Below are 22,564 nucleotides of genomic sequence, written 5' to 3'. Positions count from 1 at the left end.
CTTTTTTTTAATCAGTTCAAACCCTCAAACATTGTTTCTTCATTATGACTTCTAAATGTATCCTATGTTCTTGCCAATAGGCCTGAATAGTCAACCAATTTCAAATACATTAGTTCTTGACATGGAAATCCAGGATTAAGTTTCATATGTTCATATAATTCATGTGAAATGGCACTGGAGAAGTTATTTTAAGTGACATTTTGGCTTGGATGGTTGCCATTAGTTAGAGAAATCAGAATAATTACAAGAATTTATCCAAACAGGAGATGATGTCTTCCATGGCCACTTAATTGACATAGTAAAATTGGCCTATAGTATGAATTATATTTTATATTATATTTTATCTATTTAAATATAATTTTATATTTAATATAATTAAATTTAATTTTAAATATACTTATTTTTTTAAAGATTTATTTATGATTTATTTTGAGAGAGTGAGAATGAGAGAGAGAGAGAGTACATGAGAGGGGGGAGGGTCAGAGGGAGAAGCAGACTCCCTGCTGAGCAGGGAGCCTGATGCGGGACTCGATCCCGGGACTCCAGGATCATGACCTGAGCCGAAGGCAGTCGCTTAACCAACTGAGCCACCCAGGCACCCTAAATATACTTATTATTATACATTATATATTTAATATAAAATTATATTTTACTATTTATATATTTAATATTTATAAAATATATTGTATTAAGAATATTTAATTATATTTATTATTGTATATTGTATATTTAATATAAAATTATATTTTAATATATTTCCAATAATGGAAAGAACTAATACTGTATAGTATCCAGTATTAATGGGATTAGGATCATTATATATCACACTTAATGATATGCTTAGATAAGAAATGAATATTACAATTTGGATTTCTTTTTTAAATGATTTCTTAAAATTGTATCTTTTTCTTTACTCAGTGCTATATAACATTCCTTGAACTCTTGAATTTGACTTGATATTTAAATGTGAAATACATGTTTCTTTTTTTTAATTTTTTATTGTTATGTTAATCACCATACATTACATCATTAGTTTTTGATGTAGTGTTCCATGATTCATTGTTTGTGCATAACACCCAGTGCTCCACGCAGAATGTGCCCTCTTTAAAATACATCTGTTTCTCAAGCTATAACTTACACACACTTTCTAAATTGTTAATTTTCCCGTTATTGTTCCACTTTCCATTTTAATAACTTGACTTCCATATCTTTTTTCACTATTTTCTTAAAGTTTATTAAATGAGAGCTCACCATCAAAATACACCTAAATTCTTTTCTATTTTCAGAATGAATTCAGTATAACTCATTAGTTCAATCTCTAACCCACAAAACGATATAGAGTCTCCCGTCTTTTGTCCCAGATTGCAAGCATATCTGTTTAATATATCTAGGTCAAACTTAGATTTTTGTAACGGGAACCTAATGGATATTAAGGAATTTAGTACTGTTATGAAAAAGATGACCTAGTATCCAAATATCTTGATTTTTTTAAAGCTTCCAAAGCTTAGTGGATAACACATTTTCCCAAGTCAATGGATCTTATACTTTCCAACCCAGATAGCCGTAATTTCATTGCACACACAATAATAAGTGACATTTTTAAAGTACCTGAGAGTTTACAAAATGCTTTCATTACCTTGTCTTTACCACAACAAGGTAGGGAGATGAAGTAAGTACGGAGAAAGAATTTGGGTTTCAAAATCATCAAATATATTGTCTAAAGTCTTGTAAGAAAAACAATCTAGGAAGGATACATTTGGTGGAGGAGGTGCCAAGCTGTCATTCTGAACGGCCTTTCTCCCCTACTCAGCTCCAGGAAATAATTGGGGAAAACCCTTAAGGGAAGAACATTGCTTTAATTGCCTCTAAATCCAAATTAGAATTTCTAAGGGGTTAATAAAGGAAATGCAACTTGCCATCAATTAAATCAATGATTTAGGCTTTTCCAAATACCTAAAAAAATACTTTGATTCACAAGATCTATGGTAGCTGAGAATAATTTTCACATTCTTACCAGCTTAGAAATTTACTCAATTATCTACAAATAAGCCATGAAAGCATGACATACACAAGAAGTCACTGAATCACTGAACAATAATTGTTTCCTTAACTATTAGTAGTCATATAACATTTCCAAATTAGTAATCCCTATAATTCTTGCAACTTGGATCTTTTCTAGTTTCATTGCTCTTTCCTGAAGGTGGATACTAGAATTATAATCTAAGGCATTGAGGTCCTACTCTATGCGCTGAATAAGGACAAGAGTACCACCTGTTTTATTAATTATAACATTCCTATTAAAACCTAGATTTTTGTGGACTTCTTGTACATAATTGCATCTGTGAGCTCATATCACCCTATGTTCTTTAAAATATTCTTTCAACTTGTAATTATTGAGCACTTGTAATTATGTGCCACCATTAAACCAGTATAAGGAAGAGAAAGTGAATTAATATAGTCCTTAACTTCACAGATATACAACTAGAAGTATATAAAAAATAGGGGTGCCTGGCTGGCTCAGTTGGTAGAGCATGCAATTCTTGTTCTTGGGATCATGAGTTTGAGCCCCATGTTGGGTGTGGAGCTTACTTAAAAATAAAATAAAATAACTTTGACACTACAAAATAAGTGATATAAACATGGTTTGTGGAACAATTCTATGGAAGCACAGGGAAAGGAGGACCTAATTTGAACTAGTGGGGTGAAGAAAGACTTTAAAAAGGAAATGATGCTCAAAATACATTCCAGGGGAATAAAAGCAGCATTGCAAGATTTTTTTTTTTTTTTAAAGTACGAAACTGCAGATCACATTCTGAAAAATGCAAGGGATTTTCACAAGTCTGGGGGTACCTTGGTGGCTGAGTTGGTTAAGCATCTGACTCCTGATTTTGGCTCAGGTCATGATCTCAGGGTCGTTAAGATCAAGCCCCCATGTAGGGCTCCGCACTCAGCAGGGAATCTGCTGGAGATTCCCTCTGCCTATCCTCTCACTCACATAACTCTCTTTCTCTCTCAAATAAATAAATTAAAAAAAAGAAATTAGTCCGATTGGGAAGACAGACAAGTAAATAAGAATTATGATTGAAGTGATAAACCCTATTCCAATTTGTACAGACTAATTTCTTTTGGGACAAAGACTGTCATAATCATCACAGTATCTTCGTACCTAGTTTCCACCATATAATAGGTGCTCAGTATGTATTTGTTGAATGCTAACTGAAGAGCAAGTCAGAGACATGCTTAAAACCTATGGATTCCTGGAAAATTCTGACCTATTTATTTCAGATGAACACTGATAACCTTCCAGAAACCCCATATTCAAGATTCTAATAGCAGTGGAGGAGTCTCTTAAAGTTATTTCTAGAGAAGATTCAAAAAACTCTATTGACTCATAGTCCAGTATTAGGACATTTAAAAATGATTATTATGACAGGTTTTTTCATATCTTTAAAATGGGTAAGAATTTCCAGAACTAAGTAAAAAGCTGCAAACTAAACAAAAATTAGTAACATGGAAATAAATGAACTAAAGAAGATGATTATAGTTTTTGCGACTCTTGTTTGAAACATTGCAGGTTCTCTAATGTTTGCTCTTCCAGATTAAGGAAACTTTCTCTTAAGATATTTATAACTTACAAAAATGTGATAAAGGGCACCTGGGTGGTTCAGTTGGTTAAGCAACTGCCTTCGGCTCAGGTCATGATCCTGGAGTCCCTGGATCGAGTCCCGCATCGGGCTCCCTGCTCGGCAGAGAGTCTGCTTCTCCCTCTGACCCTCTCCCCTCTCATGTGCTCTCTCTCTCTCATTCTCTCTGTCTCAAATAAATAAATAAAATCTTAAAAAAAATGTGATAAAACATTCCTCTGTGAACAAATTAAAGCATTTAACTGTTCTATTTGAATCCTCTAAAATTCAAAATCTCTGTGAGTGTTCTTTCTCTCATGGCAATTATAGTTGTTTGCATAAGTTCAATAAGAATCTGTTCTCCTTGTAACCATTGGAAACATTGGTTATTTTACCAAGGCTTTGATTGGAATGTCATATTTGAGAGACATGCAGAGACTCAGATATGACCATACAACTTAAAGGAACTAAGGTTGACCTTATGAAGCATAGAGCCATAAAGCCCCTTGGAAATGTTGGCCTGATACCTTGCTTACAGAGTGCCAGAAGCCCTACCAGGTGAGTGAAAAATTTTACTTCCTGGAGGCACCTCAGGATGCTTTGGGGTCCTCGAGAAGAGGAATTTGCCCAAATCTACAGGTATTGCAGGCTGTCTAATGGTAAGTACTTGGCCTGCCTTCTGGCCTAGAGAGGCTACCAAAACTTCAATCTAGAGATACCTTAAAAAAGTTCCAGCAAAGCAAATTCTAAAAGGTCTATATGGCCAATCACTGTTCTTGCTGAGCTTATGTAAATAATTAGGCCAAGTTTGTTAAAACTGGACTTGCTTTAACATATTTTAAGAAAAAAGAAAAAGAAGAAGATAGCAGGAGAGGAAGAATGAAGGGGAGTAAGTCAGAGGGGGAGACGAACCAGGAGAGATGATGGACTCTGAAAAACAAACTGAGGGTTCTAGAGGGGAGGAGGGGAGGGGGATGGGTTAGCCTGGTGATGGGTATTAAAGAGGGCACATTCTGCATGGAGCACTGGGTGTTATGAACAAACAATGAATCATGGAACACTACACCAAAACAAATGATGTAATATATGGTGATTAACATAACAATAAAAAATCAAAAAAAAACTGGACTTGCTTTTCAAATAAATTAGTCTTGACTTGGCTATCTCCGATTAAAAATGGGGGTTATTATGGAGAGGAAACATTTCAATAACACATCTTTAGTAAATATTAGATTTTAATACTAGTTATTATAAACTAGACCAGATCCTGAATTCTTCTGGTTTCCTCAAACACTTGGCTGTGGCTCTACAGCTAAGGTTTCCAAACTTCTTCCATTCTCTTGACTTAAAGTCATTAAAAACTAAAACTGCCTTTTTTTCCTAACCCTAAAAATTGATGCTGGAGAACTTGGGGTAAACTTCAGAGAAATTGCCACAACAGCTCATGTATAGACAATCTTAGTGCTTGTTATTCTATGGAGATATGGATGACCCCACTTTCCCTATGACTGGATTGGATGATGCACTTGGGGATGCCCTTATCTCCCGAGACAAGTCTTCTCCCACCTGCTAGTGATTCCTTGAAATTAGAATATAGTTCAGGCTAGACCTCAAACAAAGAGGGCTTCTTGATGGTTTTATTCCTTAGTCATATTTATCCTAGAAGCCACCTCTATTGATGTAAAATTGCACGTAAAGGCTTTAGCCAAGCATAGAGTGACGACCTTTAACTAAGCTTCACATGCAGTTACCCACAAATTTAAAAGGTGGCCCTCCAAAACCAAATAGCCCTTGATATCTTGACTGCAGTTCAAGGAGGTCTAGAATTAGATGGCTGGCTCCTAACGGGACCCAACGCCTATGGGGCTCTACCTTGTATCCACAGCATCCCCGGGGCTGGTTAGGCCTCTGTACTCGGGGTTTTGACTGAATGCATGGATGCGTTATTAAAACCATTACCAACCCAGCCCATCCATCTGTGTTCCCCCTTTGGGACTGGAGGATGTTGTTTGGCACATGGAAGCTCTTAAGTACACAGTCAAAGACCTAAATGACACTCAAAATAGCGTTTCTCTATTAAATACTGAAGTAGGGCGCCTGGGTGGCTCAGATGGTTAAGCGTCTGCCTTCAGCTCAGGTCATGATCCCAGGGTCCTGGGATCGAGTCCCACATCAGGCTCCCTGCTCCTTGGGAGCCTGCTTCTCCCTCTGCTTCTCTCTCTCTGTCTCTCATGAATAAATAAATAAAATTTTAAATAAATAAATAAATAAATAAATACTGAAGTAACATAAATGTATAAAGAGGTTCTATAAAAAAGAATGGCATTAGATGTTTTAACTGCTGCACAACGTGGAACATGTACTAACATAAAATACAATGTTATGTACAAATTCCAGCTATCACCAAAATGTAACAAGACGACTAAAAGATAATAGTTACTCAAATTGGTGCTTTAAATGATCTCTCTTTCTTTTAGTGATTGGTTAAAAGTCTTGTTGGACTGGAGGAAAACTATGGTCAACTATCAAAGGTCTTTTATTCAGGCTTCTCTTTCTCATAATCACATTAACCTTATTTTGTTGTCAATTCTGGTATCTCCCTGCCTGTTGCCAAGACTCCTTCACCGCCATAACTTCCAGCTGACAGATGATCCTTTCTACTCATGGAGGTTCATCCATGTTGTCTACCTTGGACGGGCTGCCTCTGCCTTTGGTAACTCCTATATAAAAAATTCCCCTACCGACCAATGTTGACCCATAGGGAGAGACATCTCTACACCCTTAAATCTGCAAGAAGAAATTACAGAAGATAAGACTTTCCACCTTCAAGATTTAAGAGTCAAAACTGTTCAGGAGAGAAAAGATGAGGGAGCAGAAGGCAAGCAAGGACAAAGAACAAACTGACACCCCACAGCCACCCCCTTGCCCCATGGGATATGTGTGACATTCCTCAGGCACTCCTGGCTGCCCTAAAAGAAAGGCAGAAGGGAATGTAAATAAAATTAAATTTCCTTCTAACCTCCAGCCCATTGACAAATACTTGAGATAGGCAGAGTATATATCTTCTATCTTAATGTTAATGCTTTGCTAGAGGGAAAAACAACCTTAGCTTGACAATAGCAAGGCCTCCAATATCCCCAGAGTCTTTCTTAGTGTATGAAAATCCTTTTGGACACCTCCCTTTTTCCTTACCTCTCCCAACTCCCAAGTATCTAAGCAGCCATCCCTCACAACCCCAGCGCAGCAGCTCTTTCTGCCCATAGGTCCTGTCCCCATGCTTTAATAAAATCACCTTTTTGCACCAGAGGGGGGAAAAAAAAAGATTATTATGGTCTCCAACTGAAGTGATTCCAGGGCCAAAAAAAGATACAGATTTATTATTCAAAGTATTGCTAAAATCATTAACCCTTGAGTCCACCATTAGGAAATATCCGTAATGGTAAACCACAAAACAATGAGGGCCATGATTTGAACATGAAAGTTCTTTATTACTAAGAGACACACAAGAAATTATAACTGAACTTTGCTGATCTTGATTCTATTTCTCATTAAATAGTCACCAATCAAGTTTCAGGTTGTCCCACAAGATAATTTCTCTCTATAGGTATTTCTGTTGTAAGACCTCATTTCTTGGTATAGTTTTAATATATAGCAGTTGTTACATAAATAACAGAAGGAAAAACTTAAAGTTTCATTTTCTCTAAGGCTTATAGATGAATGAGGTATTCCATTTTTAAAAAATCACTTGCAGATATCTTTTTAATGTCCTTGGTCTTTCTAATTTAAATCCTATTATCTTGAAGTCATTAAAATTCTTAGCATGCATATTTAGTCTACTTACAGTAAAGCAGGATGTGGGACAAGTCTTTTGTGGCACAATTAAATTGTTCCCTTCAAGGGCAATGTAGCAAAAGGTGAACACTAATTTAGTTAATACGGTAAAGAAAGATAAATGGCTCTTTTAAAGAGAAAACAAGCAATGCCTGTTCTTGTATTTCATTTTCACTTTTGAAATAGGTTAATACAGGACAGTAATTTGCAAATAAGGAATACTAAATATTATACAAGATGGCTTCACCGCTTTAAATATCAGAGAGAAGTCTCATCAAGATGTCAAATGAATTTTACGGAACCAATCAAATATAGTTCACAATATTATAAAACACAGACAAGCCGAGTAAGAGTGGACCAGAAATATTTTCCATCTCTACTTAAAAATAGTTACAAAGTTTGCTAAGAGCATGATAACCACATGAAAAAGTAACTTCTAGGATAAAACCACAGAAGATGAAAATGTGGAAAATAAACTATTATACAAATGGAACTGAAACAGAACATATCTTATTTCCAAAGGGATCTCATTCATAAGCCTCAACCATGCTTCACTTTGGAAACAAAGCTAAAATTTCTATATTATTCTAAAATAGAATATAAAGTCTCGGTTATAATATTTTTTTCACATATTACATCAAGCATTTATTAAATGTCCAGTTTTCTCAAAAATAACATCAAATATTTACTGAATTATGCATCAGACACTGAGATGCATAAAAATGAATAAAAATATCCTATTGCTCTCAAGGGGCTAATGGGGCTCTCACACAAAACTAACAATAGCTGACTAAATAAAGTAAGTACTGCAACTACTGCAAAGTTCACTGTGAGCAAGGGAAGAGGACATTTGTATGGAATACGTTATGAATATCTATGCTATATAAAGTTGACAAATAATTAAAATGGAAATTACACGGGGTACCTGGGTGGCTCAGTCATTAAGCGTCTGCCTTTGGCTAAGGTCATGGTCCCAGAGTCCTGGGATTGAGCCCCGCATCGGGCTCCCTGCTCTGCGGGAAGCCTGCTTCTCCCTCTACCACTCCCCCTGCTTGTGCTCCTGCTCTCGCTGTCTCTATCTGTCAAATAAATAAATAAAATCTTTAAAAAATTAATTAATAAATTAATTAAAATGGAAATTACATATCATTATCAGAGGTTTTCTACCTCAGAAGCTTTTGCGGGCTGAAGGCGGTGGGGCCAGCAAGAGGAGAGGAGAGTAGTTGTAAACAAGAGGGTGATGTGGCTGGAGAGTCCAGCACCTTCTCTCCTGGTGTCCTACCTCTTACCAACTCACCTCACCTACTCCTTACCTTACCACTCCTTGCCCCATCTAGTCTATTAACCCCTTCTCTCCTGCTTCAATTACAGAAGCACCAACATAATGAATACTCTCTGTCAGAGTGCTCTGGTCTTTTCCTTGGTAGAGACTTCTTGCTTTCATTACCTTAGTCCATTAGAACATCAAATAGGTTCTTGTTGTTGAAGTTCAAGATTTGAAAAGTAAAACATTAAAAGAGATGGTGATTCTCCATCAAATTATTTAGCGCTGATAATTTCCAAAATAAAATAAATTATTGGCAACATCTTGTGGACTTTTTTTTACAGGTAGCACGTGAATGAAAACAAAATTCAGCAATACCCCATTCCATGTTAAGACTTTTTTTTTTTTCGTTGTGTGGATTTTCCACAAACTTAGCTAAATGTTAAATTGTTCAGGTATATAATTAAGATGAGATATTTGTAAATGTCATAGGTGTGATCTTTTGGTATTTTGGAACTTGTTTAAACTTTTTAATATATTGATGCTAATTATATTAATATTTTAATCATAAATCTGGATCCTAGAGAGTTTTACTATTCTATTCAGCAAAAGCTAAAAATAGAGAAAAAATGCTGATGCAGAATGTTTTATATTAAGTTGTATTTTATATTATGCCTTTGGCTATTAAAGGACACTAAAAGCAACAACCAATGAAATCTCTTCCTAAACTTTTGCAGAAATTTTGTTAAAGACATTGTTATATCTAAAATCCCAAGACAGATGGTGAGCGCAGTGATTTGTGGAAGACTGATGAATCACAGACCTGCACCTCTGAAACAAATAATACATTATATGTTAAAAATAAAAATAAAAAAAGAAGAAGAAGATAGAAGGAAGGGAAGAATGAGGGGGGGAAATCAGAGGGGGAGGAGACGAACCATGAGAGACTAACTCTGAGAAACAAACAGAGTTCTAGAGGGGAGGGGCGTGGGGGGATGCGTTAGCCTGGTGATGGGTATTAAAGAGGGCACGCACTGCATGGAGCACTGGGTGTTATATGCAAACAATGAATCATGGAACACTACATCAAAAACTAATGATGTAATGTATGATGATTAATATAACATAATAAAAAATAAATAAATAAAAAAATAAAATCCCAAGACAGAAATTTCCTTTGGAACTTACTCATAGTAAAACTTTGCTTTAAACAAATTAATATCCTTCCTCCTCTCTAATCATGAAATAAGTTAACTATTTTTCTATAATGGTTTACACCTAAATTTCAAGCTCAACACAGAAATTATTAAAGGTCTTTAAGAGCCTGCATTTGTATTTTATTTACCATTGTTAAATGTCCACTATTACTTATCTTTTCACTGGTACTAATAATTTGTTTCTATTTCTTTTTTTTTTAAGATTTTTATTTATTTATTTGAGAGAGACAGAATGAGAGAGAGAGAGCACATGAGAGGGGGGAGGGTCAGAGGGAGAAGCAGATTCCCTGCTGTGCAGGGAGCCCAATGTGGGACTTGATCCCGGGACTCCAGAATCATAACCTGAGCCAAAGGCAGTCGCTTAACCAACTGAGCCATCCATGCGCCCTGTTTCTATTTCTATTTTAACATTTTTCACTGTAATATAATTTGATTATGGCTATACACATTCTTTCTGAAACACGGTAAAATGAAAACTGATTTGTTCTTTAAATGTGCCAATAAATGCCTTAACTTCTTCAAGCAATTAAAAAGGTAGATAGCCTTCAACATTTTAATGGGGTATGTGGTATCACCAATTATACTTTAGATATGCTTAGCTCACATTCACTCCTTGCTTATAAATCTGCAGTGGAATGACATTTTCCATAGATAAATCCCAATCTTGGTATTCAACGATCTAAAAAATCTGACTTTAGCCAAAACTTTTGAGATTACTCACCTTTCTAAATCATCTGCTTCTGTCAAACTGATTTTGATTTCCTTAAAACAAGTCCCATGTTCTGGATTATTCCCTTACCATTATTTCCCGTTTTAGATTATTCCCTACCATAACGACAAAAAACTTCCCTACTCCTTCTGCCTATCCTTAAGACCTACTTCAAGTCCATCTTCCTGTGTGAACCATTCTCAGACCATTTGTTCTTCTTCCGAATTGGTACATATTGGTACATACTAGTACTTTAAAAATCAATTTTATTGGTTTAAAAAAATAATAATAAATAAATAAATAAATAAAAAACCTTTATATGAATATTTTTCAAATTGAGGTTCATAAAATCAATTTTTTTGGATGTAGACTTTTTAAAAAGATAATAGAATGCATCACTTATAAGAAACATAAAAAAGTTGTTTTATAAAATTTATTTCAGGCATAGACACACATATATATCCACACTTATAATTCTGTGTGCCCTTTGTCTCAATATAAAATACAATTTCTTTCTATGCCTTGTGGGGGAAAAAGTCTTAAAAACACTGCTTTAGTGTTCTACTAACGATTATTATATAACATTATTTTAGAAAAATTTTAATGTTACCAAAATAATAACATCTTCAATGAAAAAAATTTAAAAACCAAACTTAGGCCAAAAAAAAAAAAAAAATTACCCAATACTCCTCTAACTGGAGATAATATTCTGGAGTACAGTCTTTCAACTTTTTTGTATATGTATATACATAAATTTTCTATGTTGTATGTCTATTTCATTTTTTAAAAATGGGATAATACCATAACACTACTTTATAAATTCTTTTTTTCTACTTCGACAACATATAACATGATTATTTTATCCTTTTAACAATAATTTTTCAATAAAGCATCTCCCTGAAAAATTATAACTGCTTGAGGGCAGGTATCATAGTTTCAAATATTTTTTAATTTAAGTTTTGAATGGATAAAACATTCACAATGTTTTCAAAAAATAAAATTTAAAGAGTAAAATAAAATAAATGTAAATGGTTAAAAGTTTCCCTTAAACCTCTGCTGCTGATTTCAAACCCACCAAATCGTGTATCCTCTGTTAGACATCATCATCATTAGAATTAGCATCTTGAGTATATTTTTAAAGATTTTTTTATCATTAAAAAAGCAAATTCAGACATATATTGTTATACTCCCCATACTTTTTATACAAAAGATAACATAACATAAACTCTGCCTTATAGTTTAGTTTCTTTTATTAACAATGCACCTTGGAGCTGTCTTCACATAGAAAGCTTCCTCATTTATAGTATCCCATTGGATAAGATGCCATAGTTCATTTAACTAGATACCTACTGATGAACATTTCAATTATTTCCCATCTCCTAATATTACAAACAATGCTTCAGTGACTAACCTTGTACTGACACCAGTTCATATGTACACAAATATAATTAAAGAATAGATTGTAGAATTGTTAATGCTAAGTCAAAGGCATATACATGTTATAATTTTGATAGATTTTGCCAATTTGCCGTCTACAGAGACTCTTCTAATTTATACTCTCATTAGCAAAGTATCTAAGAGGCTTTCTGCACATATTTGCCAAGAAAGTAAATTATTAAACTGTGAGCTTATGCCAATGTAATAGGTGAAAAAGTGATTATAGTTTTAATTTCCATTTATTCCACTGAGTGAAGCAATTATCTGCCGTATCTTTAAAAGCCATTTGTATTTTTATTTTTTTGAACTCTCCCCTCGGGGCCATTGTCAATTTTTCTATTTGATTGTCTCTCTCTCTTTAGGTTTAAACAACTTTTAGAGGCTCTTTGTATATTAAAGAGATTGGTACTTTTGTGGTACACGTTTTCCCTGATTAAACTGACAAATGTTTTTAATTATGTACTGATCTTTTTAAAAGCAATTATTATATACATACAAATATTGTTTTCTCTTCTTCTCATTCATCCCTTTATGCTTTTATCTTTATTAATTCTTTCTTTCTGCTTTCTTTTAATTGTGGACTTGTTTTTCCTAATTTTTTGAGTTACATGCTTCTCTCAATTGTTTCACTTTTTGTCTTATGATGCAAGTATTTAAGTCTCTAAATTTTCTTCTGAGTGCAGCTTTGGCTGCATCACTAAGTTATATGTAAAATTCTATTTTCCCCACCCATTTCCCACATTCATTGATGCAAGCAAGGAATATAGCCCGAGAACTTCAGGGTAAATTCCTCTTTTAAAAGGTATTTTTGCTGGAGCTTGGTAAGATCTACGGCAGCTGGGCTATCTGATCTGTCTTAACTTTGTGCTATACAACTTCTGCCCAGTCTAAGGTTGGATACCACGACATGCACTTTGAAGTCGGTGAATTATATACGGTTCTTAGTTTCATGAAAAATGCAGTTTATGGATATTTTACTTTTGTTTTCTCTTTGCTATGGTTTCCAGCAGGCAACAGGGTAAAAAATGCTAAGTCATGCAACCATGTTCATGCCAGAAATCCTCTTATACATTTTCTTATATGTTTCTACATGCTTCTCTGAGTCCGTGCACATAGAAACATTTCACAAATACTTTAAAGTGATGAAATGACATACTTCGGGCAATGTTTCTGCTATAAATAACAAATCCTGCCCTTCTACCTGCATTTAAAAAATTCCAATGAGTTATTATTTTAACCTCTTAGGACTCATCTACCTATTCCCATCATCCCTAAAATATTTACAAGGTAAATAAGAAATATATGGAATGATTACTGAAAAACTGAGCTCCTTAGACTGAAAAAAATCATAATATTTAAGAAAGTATGAGGTAGGCTTATGGATAAAATACTCCTGAGAGGTCATTTAAAGAACATTAGTGGTCTCCAGGGCCTATTAATTTTGAGTCTAACATTGCTCTTCCTCAAAATAACTGCTGGTAAAGTTTGAGATAAGAAACTGAAAGTCAGTCTAACGTGTTACATGTGCTGTGACAGGTTCTTTTATTTTATTAAATGGATCAAGCCTAAAATCCAAGTTTAATTTGACTTCCCACACTATGCTAACTAAAGGCTGAATATTTCAATATTACCCTGTATTTCCCTTAGCACAATATGCTATATAGTTCCTGCTGGACTAATTTTCATAAAGTTTGACACCATAACTGTCAAGTTCACTGTTAATTCCTAGTGCTAGAATATTGGAATATAGAAAAAAAATTGTTGTTAAACTACTGACATTACTGAGACTGTAGATTATAATTAATGCTAGTGGAGGTTATAGTAAAAAGATGATAAATAGAACTGAATAAGTTTCAGGATATACCTCGAAAACTTACAAGAAATATGATTTTGGGTAAATTACAATCTCTGACTTTCCTCACCTAATAATGAGGATAATAATACTCAATTCACAGTTGTTGTAAAGATTTAATAAAATAATAGGAGTGTTGTCAACAGACTATGCACTCAACAAATGTCTTTTTTCCTTCCTTCATAATTTAAAATCTTCCAAATTTGCCATGTTGTGATTTATTTGTCATGTGAAAAAGTTTTTAAAGAAGTAAGAATATGGTATTTTACGGTTTCCAACATATATCCACAGAGATTTTCTTACATGATGTTTACAACAACCACATAGGGTTACTGTAGGCAGTTGACTTGTCCCAGATCACATGGTTGGGAGTGGTAAAAATTGGCATTTAAAATTGGATTCCTTCTGCTCAATTCAGAGGTCCACATGGAGATTTATGTATTCTTGATGAATTTATCCTGAGGACATTTTCTAATTTTTTGTGTTCTTCCACTATTAACAGACCTAATAATTGATCTAAAAGAGTCAGTTACTCCATGCAATACGTGCCCTCCTTAATACCCATCACCAGGAGCACTGGGTGTTATATGCAAACAATGAATCATGGAACACTACATCAAAAACTAATGATGTACTGTATGGTGACTAACATAATAAAATAAATAAAAATAGAAAAGCAAAAAATAAAAATAAAAGAGGCAATTAAATAGGAATCTTAAGAGCAAGCATTCTATATCAGAACTTTTTTCCCCAAACTGTGGTTTCCATAATTGGAAATCTAATTTGACATGCTATATCTCATTTTCAAGAGAAAAAAAGTCATTTATCTTCAGATTTTAAAAATTCCATACAAATGAACAGCATAAGAGGATTAACTGGAAAAGCCCAGCTAGCTAGATGCCTCCTAAAATACTACTACTGACTGTGATATTATGATTTATTATAAGAAATTATATTTTGTCTTTGTCTCCTTTTCTGGCAAAAAGGTCCAAAAACCCTTGGAAATTCCTAAGTGCTGAGGGCCATAAAGGTGTCTTTTGTTATGTTAATGATGATGGTTGGGTAACCTAAGGATAGGGCTAGAAAGCTAACCTTGTGATTTGAGAGGTGGGAGTTTCAGTCCCACTCTCTTGACCTCCAGGGAGAGAAGAGAGGCTGGAGATTGAGTTCAAGCCCCAGTGCTCAATGATTTAATTAATCATTCCTATGGAATAAAGTCTCCATGTAAACCCAGAGGTAGGGAGAGTTTCCAAGTCGGTAAGAGTGTGGGAATTTGGGGACAGTTGTACCCTTAGAAATCAAGAAAGTGCCGTTCCCCTTCCCACATACCTTGTCTTAGGCATCTCTGACATCTGGCTGTTCCTGAGTTACGTACTTTCACCATATTAATCTGGGCATCTACTAAGTAGATGTTTTTCTGAGTTCTGTGAGACACTCTAGCAAATTAATTGAACCTAAAGAGGGAGTTGTTGGAATCTCAAATCTATCACCAGGGCATCAGAAGCACAGGTGACAACCTGGAGTTAAGACTGGCATCTGAAGTTGGGCAGAGGAGGGGGGCAGTCTTGTAGAACTGAGTCTTTAACCTATGGGATCTGACTCTATCTCCAAGTAGTGTCAGAACTGAATTAACTGCTTGGTAGCGTGGCAGAGAAAAACCCCCCAAAAACAGCAAAACAAAAATTAAAAAAAAACAATGGGCTGGGGAGAAAAGTTCTTAGAAATTAAAAACATGGGTTTTACTCTAATTTATTTAGATGGCCATATTACTGCAAAAATACTCCCTTGAAATTCACTAGCACTATTAAACCTTTTGTTTTGAGAAGACTCACTATGAGAACTTATAAAATTTTACACTGAGCTTCTACTCAAATGAATTTCTTAAATTATATAATAAACAACTGACCTTTTAAGATAATATACATGTTATTAAATTAAACCAAATCTGTGTTCACCTCCAAACACTGTTCCATTTGACCATGCTGTTCCTGCCACACTAGCTTCTGCAGCTCCTCAGTTATACCAAGGAACACTCTTTCCCCAGACACTCATGGAAGATATTCAGCCAATCAACACCAGCATGGCTCTAGCGGTTTGGAGTTGGCATCTGTTCTCATAGGCCAGTAATCATGCTGTGCTCTTAAAGACTTTTACTATTACTCCTGCATATAACCATACAGAGAAGTCCTTGGTTTGGTTCACGTTTCTCTTCAAAATTCATTAGGAGGACTTCTTAGATCACAATGCTTTTTAAATAAGCAGCTGCCCCTACATACACACACATACACACACACACACACGCACATATACACACCACCCAACCCCTGACCTCATCATCACACCCAGGTCATTATCTTCTTGATAGGCTTCATTTTTGTAGCATTTACTGCACTCTGACATAATATAGATCACTGGCCAGCAGAGAGTGTGTGTTAAGTAAATATTTCCTGAGTGAATAAATAGTGAATCACATATATTTTCCAGTCTTCTTTTTACTAAAATTTTAAATTATGTTAATAATTTAATTACATAGTTAAGGAACATGGGTATAGATTTAAGGAAAAAGAAGTCTCTTTAATTCCATAAAACGTTAAATTGAAAAAGACTTCAACATGTCAAAAACTGTATCACAACCTCTATAAAAGGAAAATCATTAAACAGTAATACTGGACGAAGCAAGCTATGTTACTCAACAAGCTATGTGAAATAGTCTTTAAGTGATCCGAAACTAAGAGCATGAAGAGAAGACCTAGTTAAGAGTACAACTTTCTCTTGTATGAAGTGTTCTTCGTTTGCATGTGTCCAACATGAAAGCGATTGCCTCAGATCTGTCACAGAGAGACTTCCTCTCTGCAAAAATCTGCCTCTACTGTTCTGGCATCCTGCACCAAATTCTGATGAAAAGCCACAAGTACTTGATTTAAGTTGGCAGTCAAGTCATTTGTCTAAAGTTCAACTTAATGGCTCATTGCCTAACTCACCTGAATTTATTCATGAACTTTAATTTCCATTCTGAAAGATATTTCTTTTTAAAAAACAGCTAAGTCTGAAGCAGTATCAAGCTTAACAAGGCAAATAAACTTTCAAGTTACCATTTAAATGTTAAAGTTGAACTAGGTGTCTTTCTTAACTAAATTTTATCAAGCCCTATATTTAACCTCAAATCCTAGTTTTGCCACCCAATATTACTGTTTATTGATTTTCCTTTCATAAAGACTTGTGGCACAGTTTTTGATATGTTACAGTCTTTTTCAATTTAACATTTTATGGAATCAAAGATACTTCCTTTTCCTTAAACCCACACCCTTGTTCCTTAAAATAAGCAGTTTATTCTAGTCTCTGAAGTCTAGGCTCTACAGTCCAGACACATAGGAGGTAAGAACACAGGCTCCCATCTCAGCTCTGTGTCTTATCTGTTGTGTTATCTTGGGCAAATTGTTTAGGATTTTAAGCTTCAGCTCCTCATTCATAACATTGTATGAGGTTAAAAACAACATTAATCTTGTATGGGGTAATTATAATACTTCCTAAGAATATGTAAGGGTTAAATGAGATAGTGCTATCAAACGCTCAGCAGGTAGCTGGTTTCTAGCAATTCAGCGCTTCAACAAACGTTTACTGAACTCCTACTACAGGTGAGCCCGGGTCTAGGCACTGGCACTACAGCTGCTCTAACTGTTAAATGTAATGCTGGCCCTTAGGGATTTACATTCCACTTGAGGAAGACACACAAGTACAACTACATCACGTGAAGTAATTCCAAGTAAACACAACTACAGCAAAAAGATTCTAAGAGGGGAAGAGGGGAACAAAAGGACATAAGGGGTTATTTCACGCCAGGTAGTCAGAAAAGGCCTCTGTGGTGAAGTGACATTGGAACAGAAACTGACTCAGTAAAGAAAAGGCCCTGTGCGTATCCAGTGTGCTTCCTAACATAAGAACGATGGTGCTGGGTGATCAATAACCCTTGGTTAAAACAATGGCTTGCATCTTCCATACCTTTTCACAGGCTTTGGGAAGCAGCGCAGGAGAAATGAGCCCATGGAGGGTGAGGGAGGGGTGGCTTGGGCACCCACTAGCTTTATTATCATGAGAAAGTTAAATAAATCCTAATCCTAGATTGTCTAGTTTTCTGTACTTCTGGAGATAGGAAAGGGAATCCTTTGGCCACTGTGTCCTCCAGTTAGGCATTATGATGATATACTTGTATTTTCACAGGTAAGAAAGAAATAAATAGGAAGTGAGCAGTAAGTTGCTATAAACAGAAATTATATTGAGACCAAAATAGCATTCTTTACATAGGCTAAAAATGAAGTCTGGCAAGATGGAAATGAGATGTTTTACAGCATATTATGTGGTCAAAGACATTAACTTCTTACACAAATCAAATCAAGAAATAGATTCCTGTTATGAGTATAAATAATTTCTCAAAGGAAGATATATAACAGATAATACCACCATAATAAAATCCGTATCAATTTGTTCTTCACTCATAATTGAAAACTGTCTTTTACAACCTCTGCTTTGTGATTTTCTTTTAAAAGCATAATATGATTCATTAAATAACATGCATAACAATATTTACAACAAACAGATAATGATCTGCATATTTCAAATACCAGTACTTTAGATCAGGTTAATAGTCAGCTAGATAAACTTCAAATTTCTACCTCATAAAACAATCATACATAGCTCCTTAATCTTCTATAGCTTTCAGTCTACAGTTATTTTCATAGCTATTGCTATATAAAATGATGAGAGAATCAGCTCCACAGCCAGTGTTAGGGGTTTGGGAGAAAGAATAATTGACCATGTAACAGTCCACAGAATCTTTTCCATTTATCTAGACTCATTTCATGGAAAACGTTATATAGAGAAGGATATAGCTTTATTTGAAATTATATATTCTTATTCAAGCCCAGATCTGCATTTTTATGTGCCTCTTTTATGGCTTTGGTCTCTCAATTTAGACCTGGCTCAGCTAGTAGAAAATGCAAATATTTGGTTGGCTGTAAACTGGGATATCAATATCTCTGAAAACCCAGTTGCATATCTTGTTGACCTAACATGGGTAAAAAGTATCTTCACTGTGCTGAATTTTATTTTATGCTGGAATTATACTTTAATTCCTACTTTTACATGTACAGGTAAGGATACAAAACTCCTGTCACTTATAGTGATAGAGGGAGGGTAGTGGTAGAGGAGAGGTTCAAGACAACCCATACATTTATGGTTTGAGCAGCTAAGTATTTGGTGGTATAGCTTTCCCCCATTAACCAAAAGTTTGCTTTATGCCACTCTGCTCTTACCAAAGACTTATATTAGTACTTGTTTTTGCTAACCAAAAGAAATTCAAAGAGGACTTTCACTTTTGTGAAATGGTAATTGCTTCTTTGCTTTATGTCATTTTGGCTTATAAAAGGTTTCATAGGAACACTCTACTTTTGAATAGTGGGGAAAACTTGTGCCATACACTAAAAAATGAAGAATAAATTTTGGAGTTAAAGGTGATAAACTCAGTTTTAGGTAAAGAGTAGAAAAATCTCTTTTGTCTTTTGGGAAAGACATAAATGTAAGTTAGGAATATAAATTTGTAAGCCTCTGCTATATAAGTAAGTAAATGAAGCCACAGGCATAGATCACCTTAATCAAAGGAAAGAACTCCTAGAATTCTGCAGAACAACAGCAGTTATTCATTTATGGAAGAGGAAACATTGACAGACTTCTCTGTTTTACTGGAGAAAAATGGGACAACCTATTTCAAACTAACAGAGAATTTTTATATGGTTTTCTGAAGTTAAAATGGGGGAAATAGCAAATGGAAAAATATAAATGAAGAAATGAGCCAATCTTATAATTCCAGAAAATTGTGAAAGAAGGCCAATTTCTTACCCACAGAACTAGTGTTTAGCAACTGACAGTCAAAATCTTCTGTGAAAGCAATGTTAAGGCTCTGCCCCTCAGTAATGACTGAGTAATATAATGTAAGTACAAATATAGACATTATGTTGTAGACTAACAAAGGATAGTATAACAGCTGTTTTGATTTTTTTTTAATTTCTTTAGCAGAATCTGGATTACACATTAGCATTCTTGGGAATAGCACTTGCTTCATATTAAAAGTCATCCCTAGATATATAAAAATTGAATTAGCAGACATTAACCTGCCAGGTTTTCTGGCTGTTTATGGCTACACTGTTCTTCATAGTAGATGGCCTCAAAGAAAAGGACTCTTGACCACCCCAGTTCAAGTTCTGAAACAGCAAAAGTACTCAGAAGCCAAGCGAGCTCCGTTGCTCCACTTTGGGCCAGGCCCCACAGCATTTACCTTAAAACACAAGCCATCTTCATACCCATTCCTTACCTCCCAAATATCCTAAAGCACCTGAAAGTAATGTGTTCTGTGCTAGATCTCGGAGGTAAAAATTACCTAGAACAATCTCTCACCCAGCTAGTTACCTGCCGGCTCCACATAAGAAACTTAGGATTTACCATATTTGAGAAAAATAGTGTAGCTTTTAAAACTTCTAATGTCTCATAATACATTGTAAACTTAACATCCAAAATTAAAATTCTAATTTACTTTTAATGGCTGGACATATTCTTTGACTTCTACATCTTAAAATCTTGTATAAACTCAACTCAAAGTCTGAATCTTATAAAGTAAAAAAAAAAGTGTTAAGTCTTTTAAGGAAAACTGGGAAGGAAAAAAAAAAAGAATAGACCATTTGTAACCCAGCAAACACTGAATAAAAAGGCAACCCATCTTAATAAAACCAAGGAAATGCTATGCTTCAACATTAGTACGAGTGGTAATCACAAGGCCCTTTTGTTTCCAAGCTTTTATAAATAATGTAAGAACTTTATTTGTTGTGGTAAATGTTAACTCACATTTAAAATATACGTGTGTGTGTATGTGTGTATACACACATAAATGCACTTACCTTAGGAATAGGATTCAGCAGAACTACACCTGATTTCTTAGTGATGACCTGTTTTGTTGTATAGTGATGATCTATAAGTTGAGGAATGTTTGAAAAACCAGTGCCTTCAAATCGATATAGATTCTGGAGAAAGAACAATAAAGTAGAATAAATATGAAGACACTGCTTCAGCAAGACCACGTTCAGCAATAAATTAAGATCCACTAAGAAAAACTATTGTATGAATGTACATAATACTACTGAATGGTTAAGATGGTGAGAGTAAAAATAAATAGATAAATAAAACTCCAACATGCTGAAAAATTTTAACTTTCCATCAAGAAATTAATTTTTATAATGACTAAACATACTTGAAACCATTAAAAAAGAGAAAGAAATGAAGGAAGAAAATGAAAAACTAACAAAGACCTGGAATGCATTTTGCTAAATGATAACCAAAGGAAATAAAGCATGAGATACATTTGACTTAATAAACAAGCAATGCATTTACATAATATTTACATATATGCCACATCTGATAAAACTTCCAAGATCAAAAATAACATCAAAAGCTTGAAGCTATTGTATTATATCCAATATAATGATACATATTTGAAGAACACCTCAGATGATCACTATTTCCTACTTACCAATATAGTAGTAATTGGTATTTCTCTTATGGGGTTATTCATGTATTATTCTTTCACCAAAAGCACCTAGTCATTTACACACCATTGACAAAGAAATAAAATGCACAGTGACAAAACTGCAAATATCAGCATGCTCAAATCTTGCACTTTGTGGTTTTATAATATTAGATAAGTAACATTTTCTCAAACTCTGCCACAACCTCTTTTCTGTGTCTTCATATTTCAAATAGGCATGCAGGTCGGTTATCAAATGAATAAATTGAAAGCAGTAAATTTAGCAAATAAAAAATATCTTATTGGCCATACTTTTCAATGCAGGAAGCACTGGAATGCAATGTAATGTATTAAAAACTTCTATCAGACTGTTCACAAAGTGCTCACCCATACCTATACAGGTGATATGTACAGACACCAACATGAATATGCTCTAAGAAAACTCTATGTTAAGAAATAAGACATTTAAAATTACCTAAATTTGGATATTATTTTTATTACTGGAAGATTATTTTCATACTTAAAAGATTAAAAAAATTAAAGCTCCTTTTCCATATATAAGATTCAATTTACCAAAATTCAACTTATAGACCACCTTTAAATGGATATTTGTTTTATCAAGTGAGGGTCAAACAGGAGTTAGCTGACTATAAAACTAACCATAGAATATAATTTAACTCAAGGCAGTTTGCGTTAGAGTCAAGTCAGGGCAAATTGTTAATAAACTGCCTAGAAAATTTTTGTATATAGCAGCCAGACCTACTATGATACATTAACAACGATGTTAAGAATATTTCTTACTGAAGACGCTAATCTATTATTAGGCATGCAATGTGCTCAGCAAGTTGTCTCAGTGTCTCCATTTATTCATTGGTGAAACAAACAATATTTGGATCTTCTTAAAGAGTAAATATGAGGCCTGACCAAGTGTCAACATGCAAATCCCTGTGCCCAGAATATGGCACACGGTACACACTCAATTATTAAATCACCAAAGCAATAATAATCCTTGGGTTAGAAAAATAATTCCAAACCCAGATATAGGAAAAGAAACATTTTCCAAA

General features: G+C 34.5%; 1 protein-coding gene across 2 annotated transcripts in view; it reads right to left on the bottom strand.

Annotated features, from left to right (window-relative positions):
* The window catches only part of FER (FER tyrosine kinase), a 427,371-nt gene that overhangs the window by 198,285 nt on the left and 206,522 nt on the right, over positions 1-22,564 (bottom strand). For both annotated transcript variants that reach the window (XM_028102607.2, XM_028102608.2), the window contains one exon: positions 20,878-21,000. In XM_028102607.2, the coding sequence (XP_027958408.1) occupies positions 20,878-21,000 (123 nt within the window). The remainder of the gene's footprint in view (positions 1-20,877; positions 21,001-22,564) is intronic.

Source organism: Eumetopias jubatus, unplaced genomic scaffold, assembly GCF_037043125.1.
Source record: "Eumetopias jubatus isolate StellerSeaLion01/CBP00866 unplaced genomic scaffold, mEumJub1_p1.0 scaffold_5, whole genome shotgun sequence".
Taxonomy (NCBI): domain Eukaryota; kingdom Metazoa; phylum Chordata; class Mammalia; order Carnivora; family Otariidae; genus Eumetopias; species Eumetopias jubatus.
This window is presented reverse-complemented; position numbering and strand designations above follow the sequence as displayed.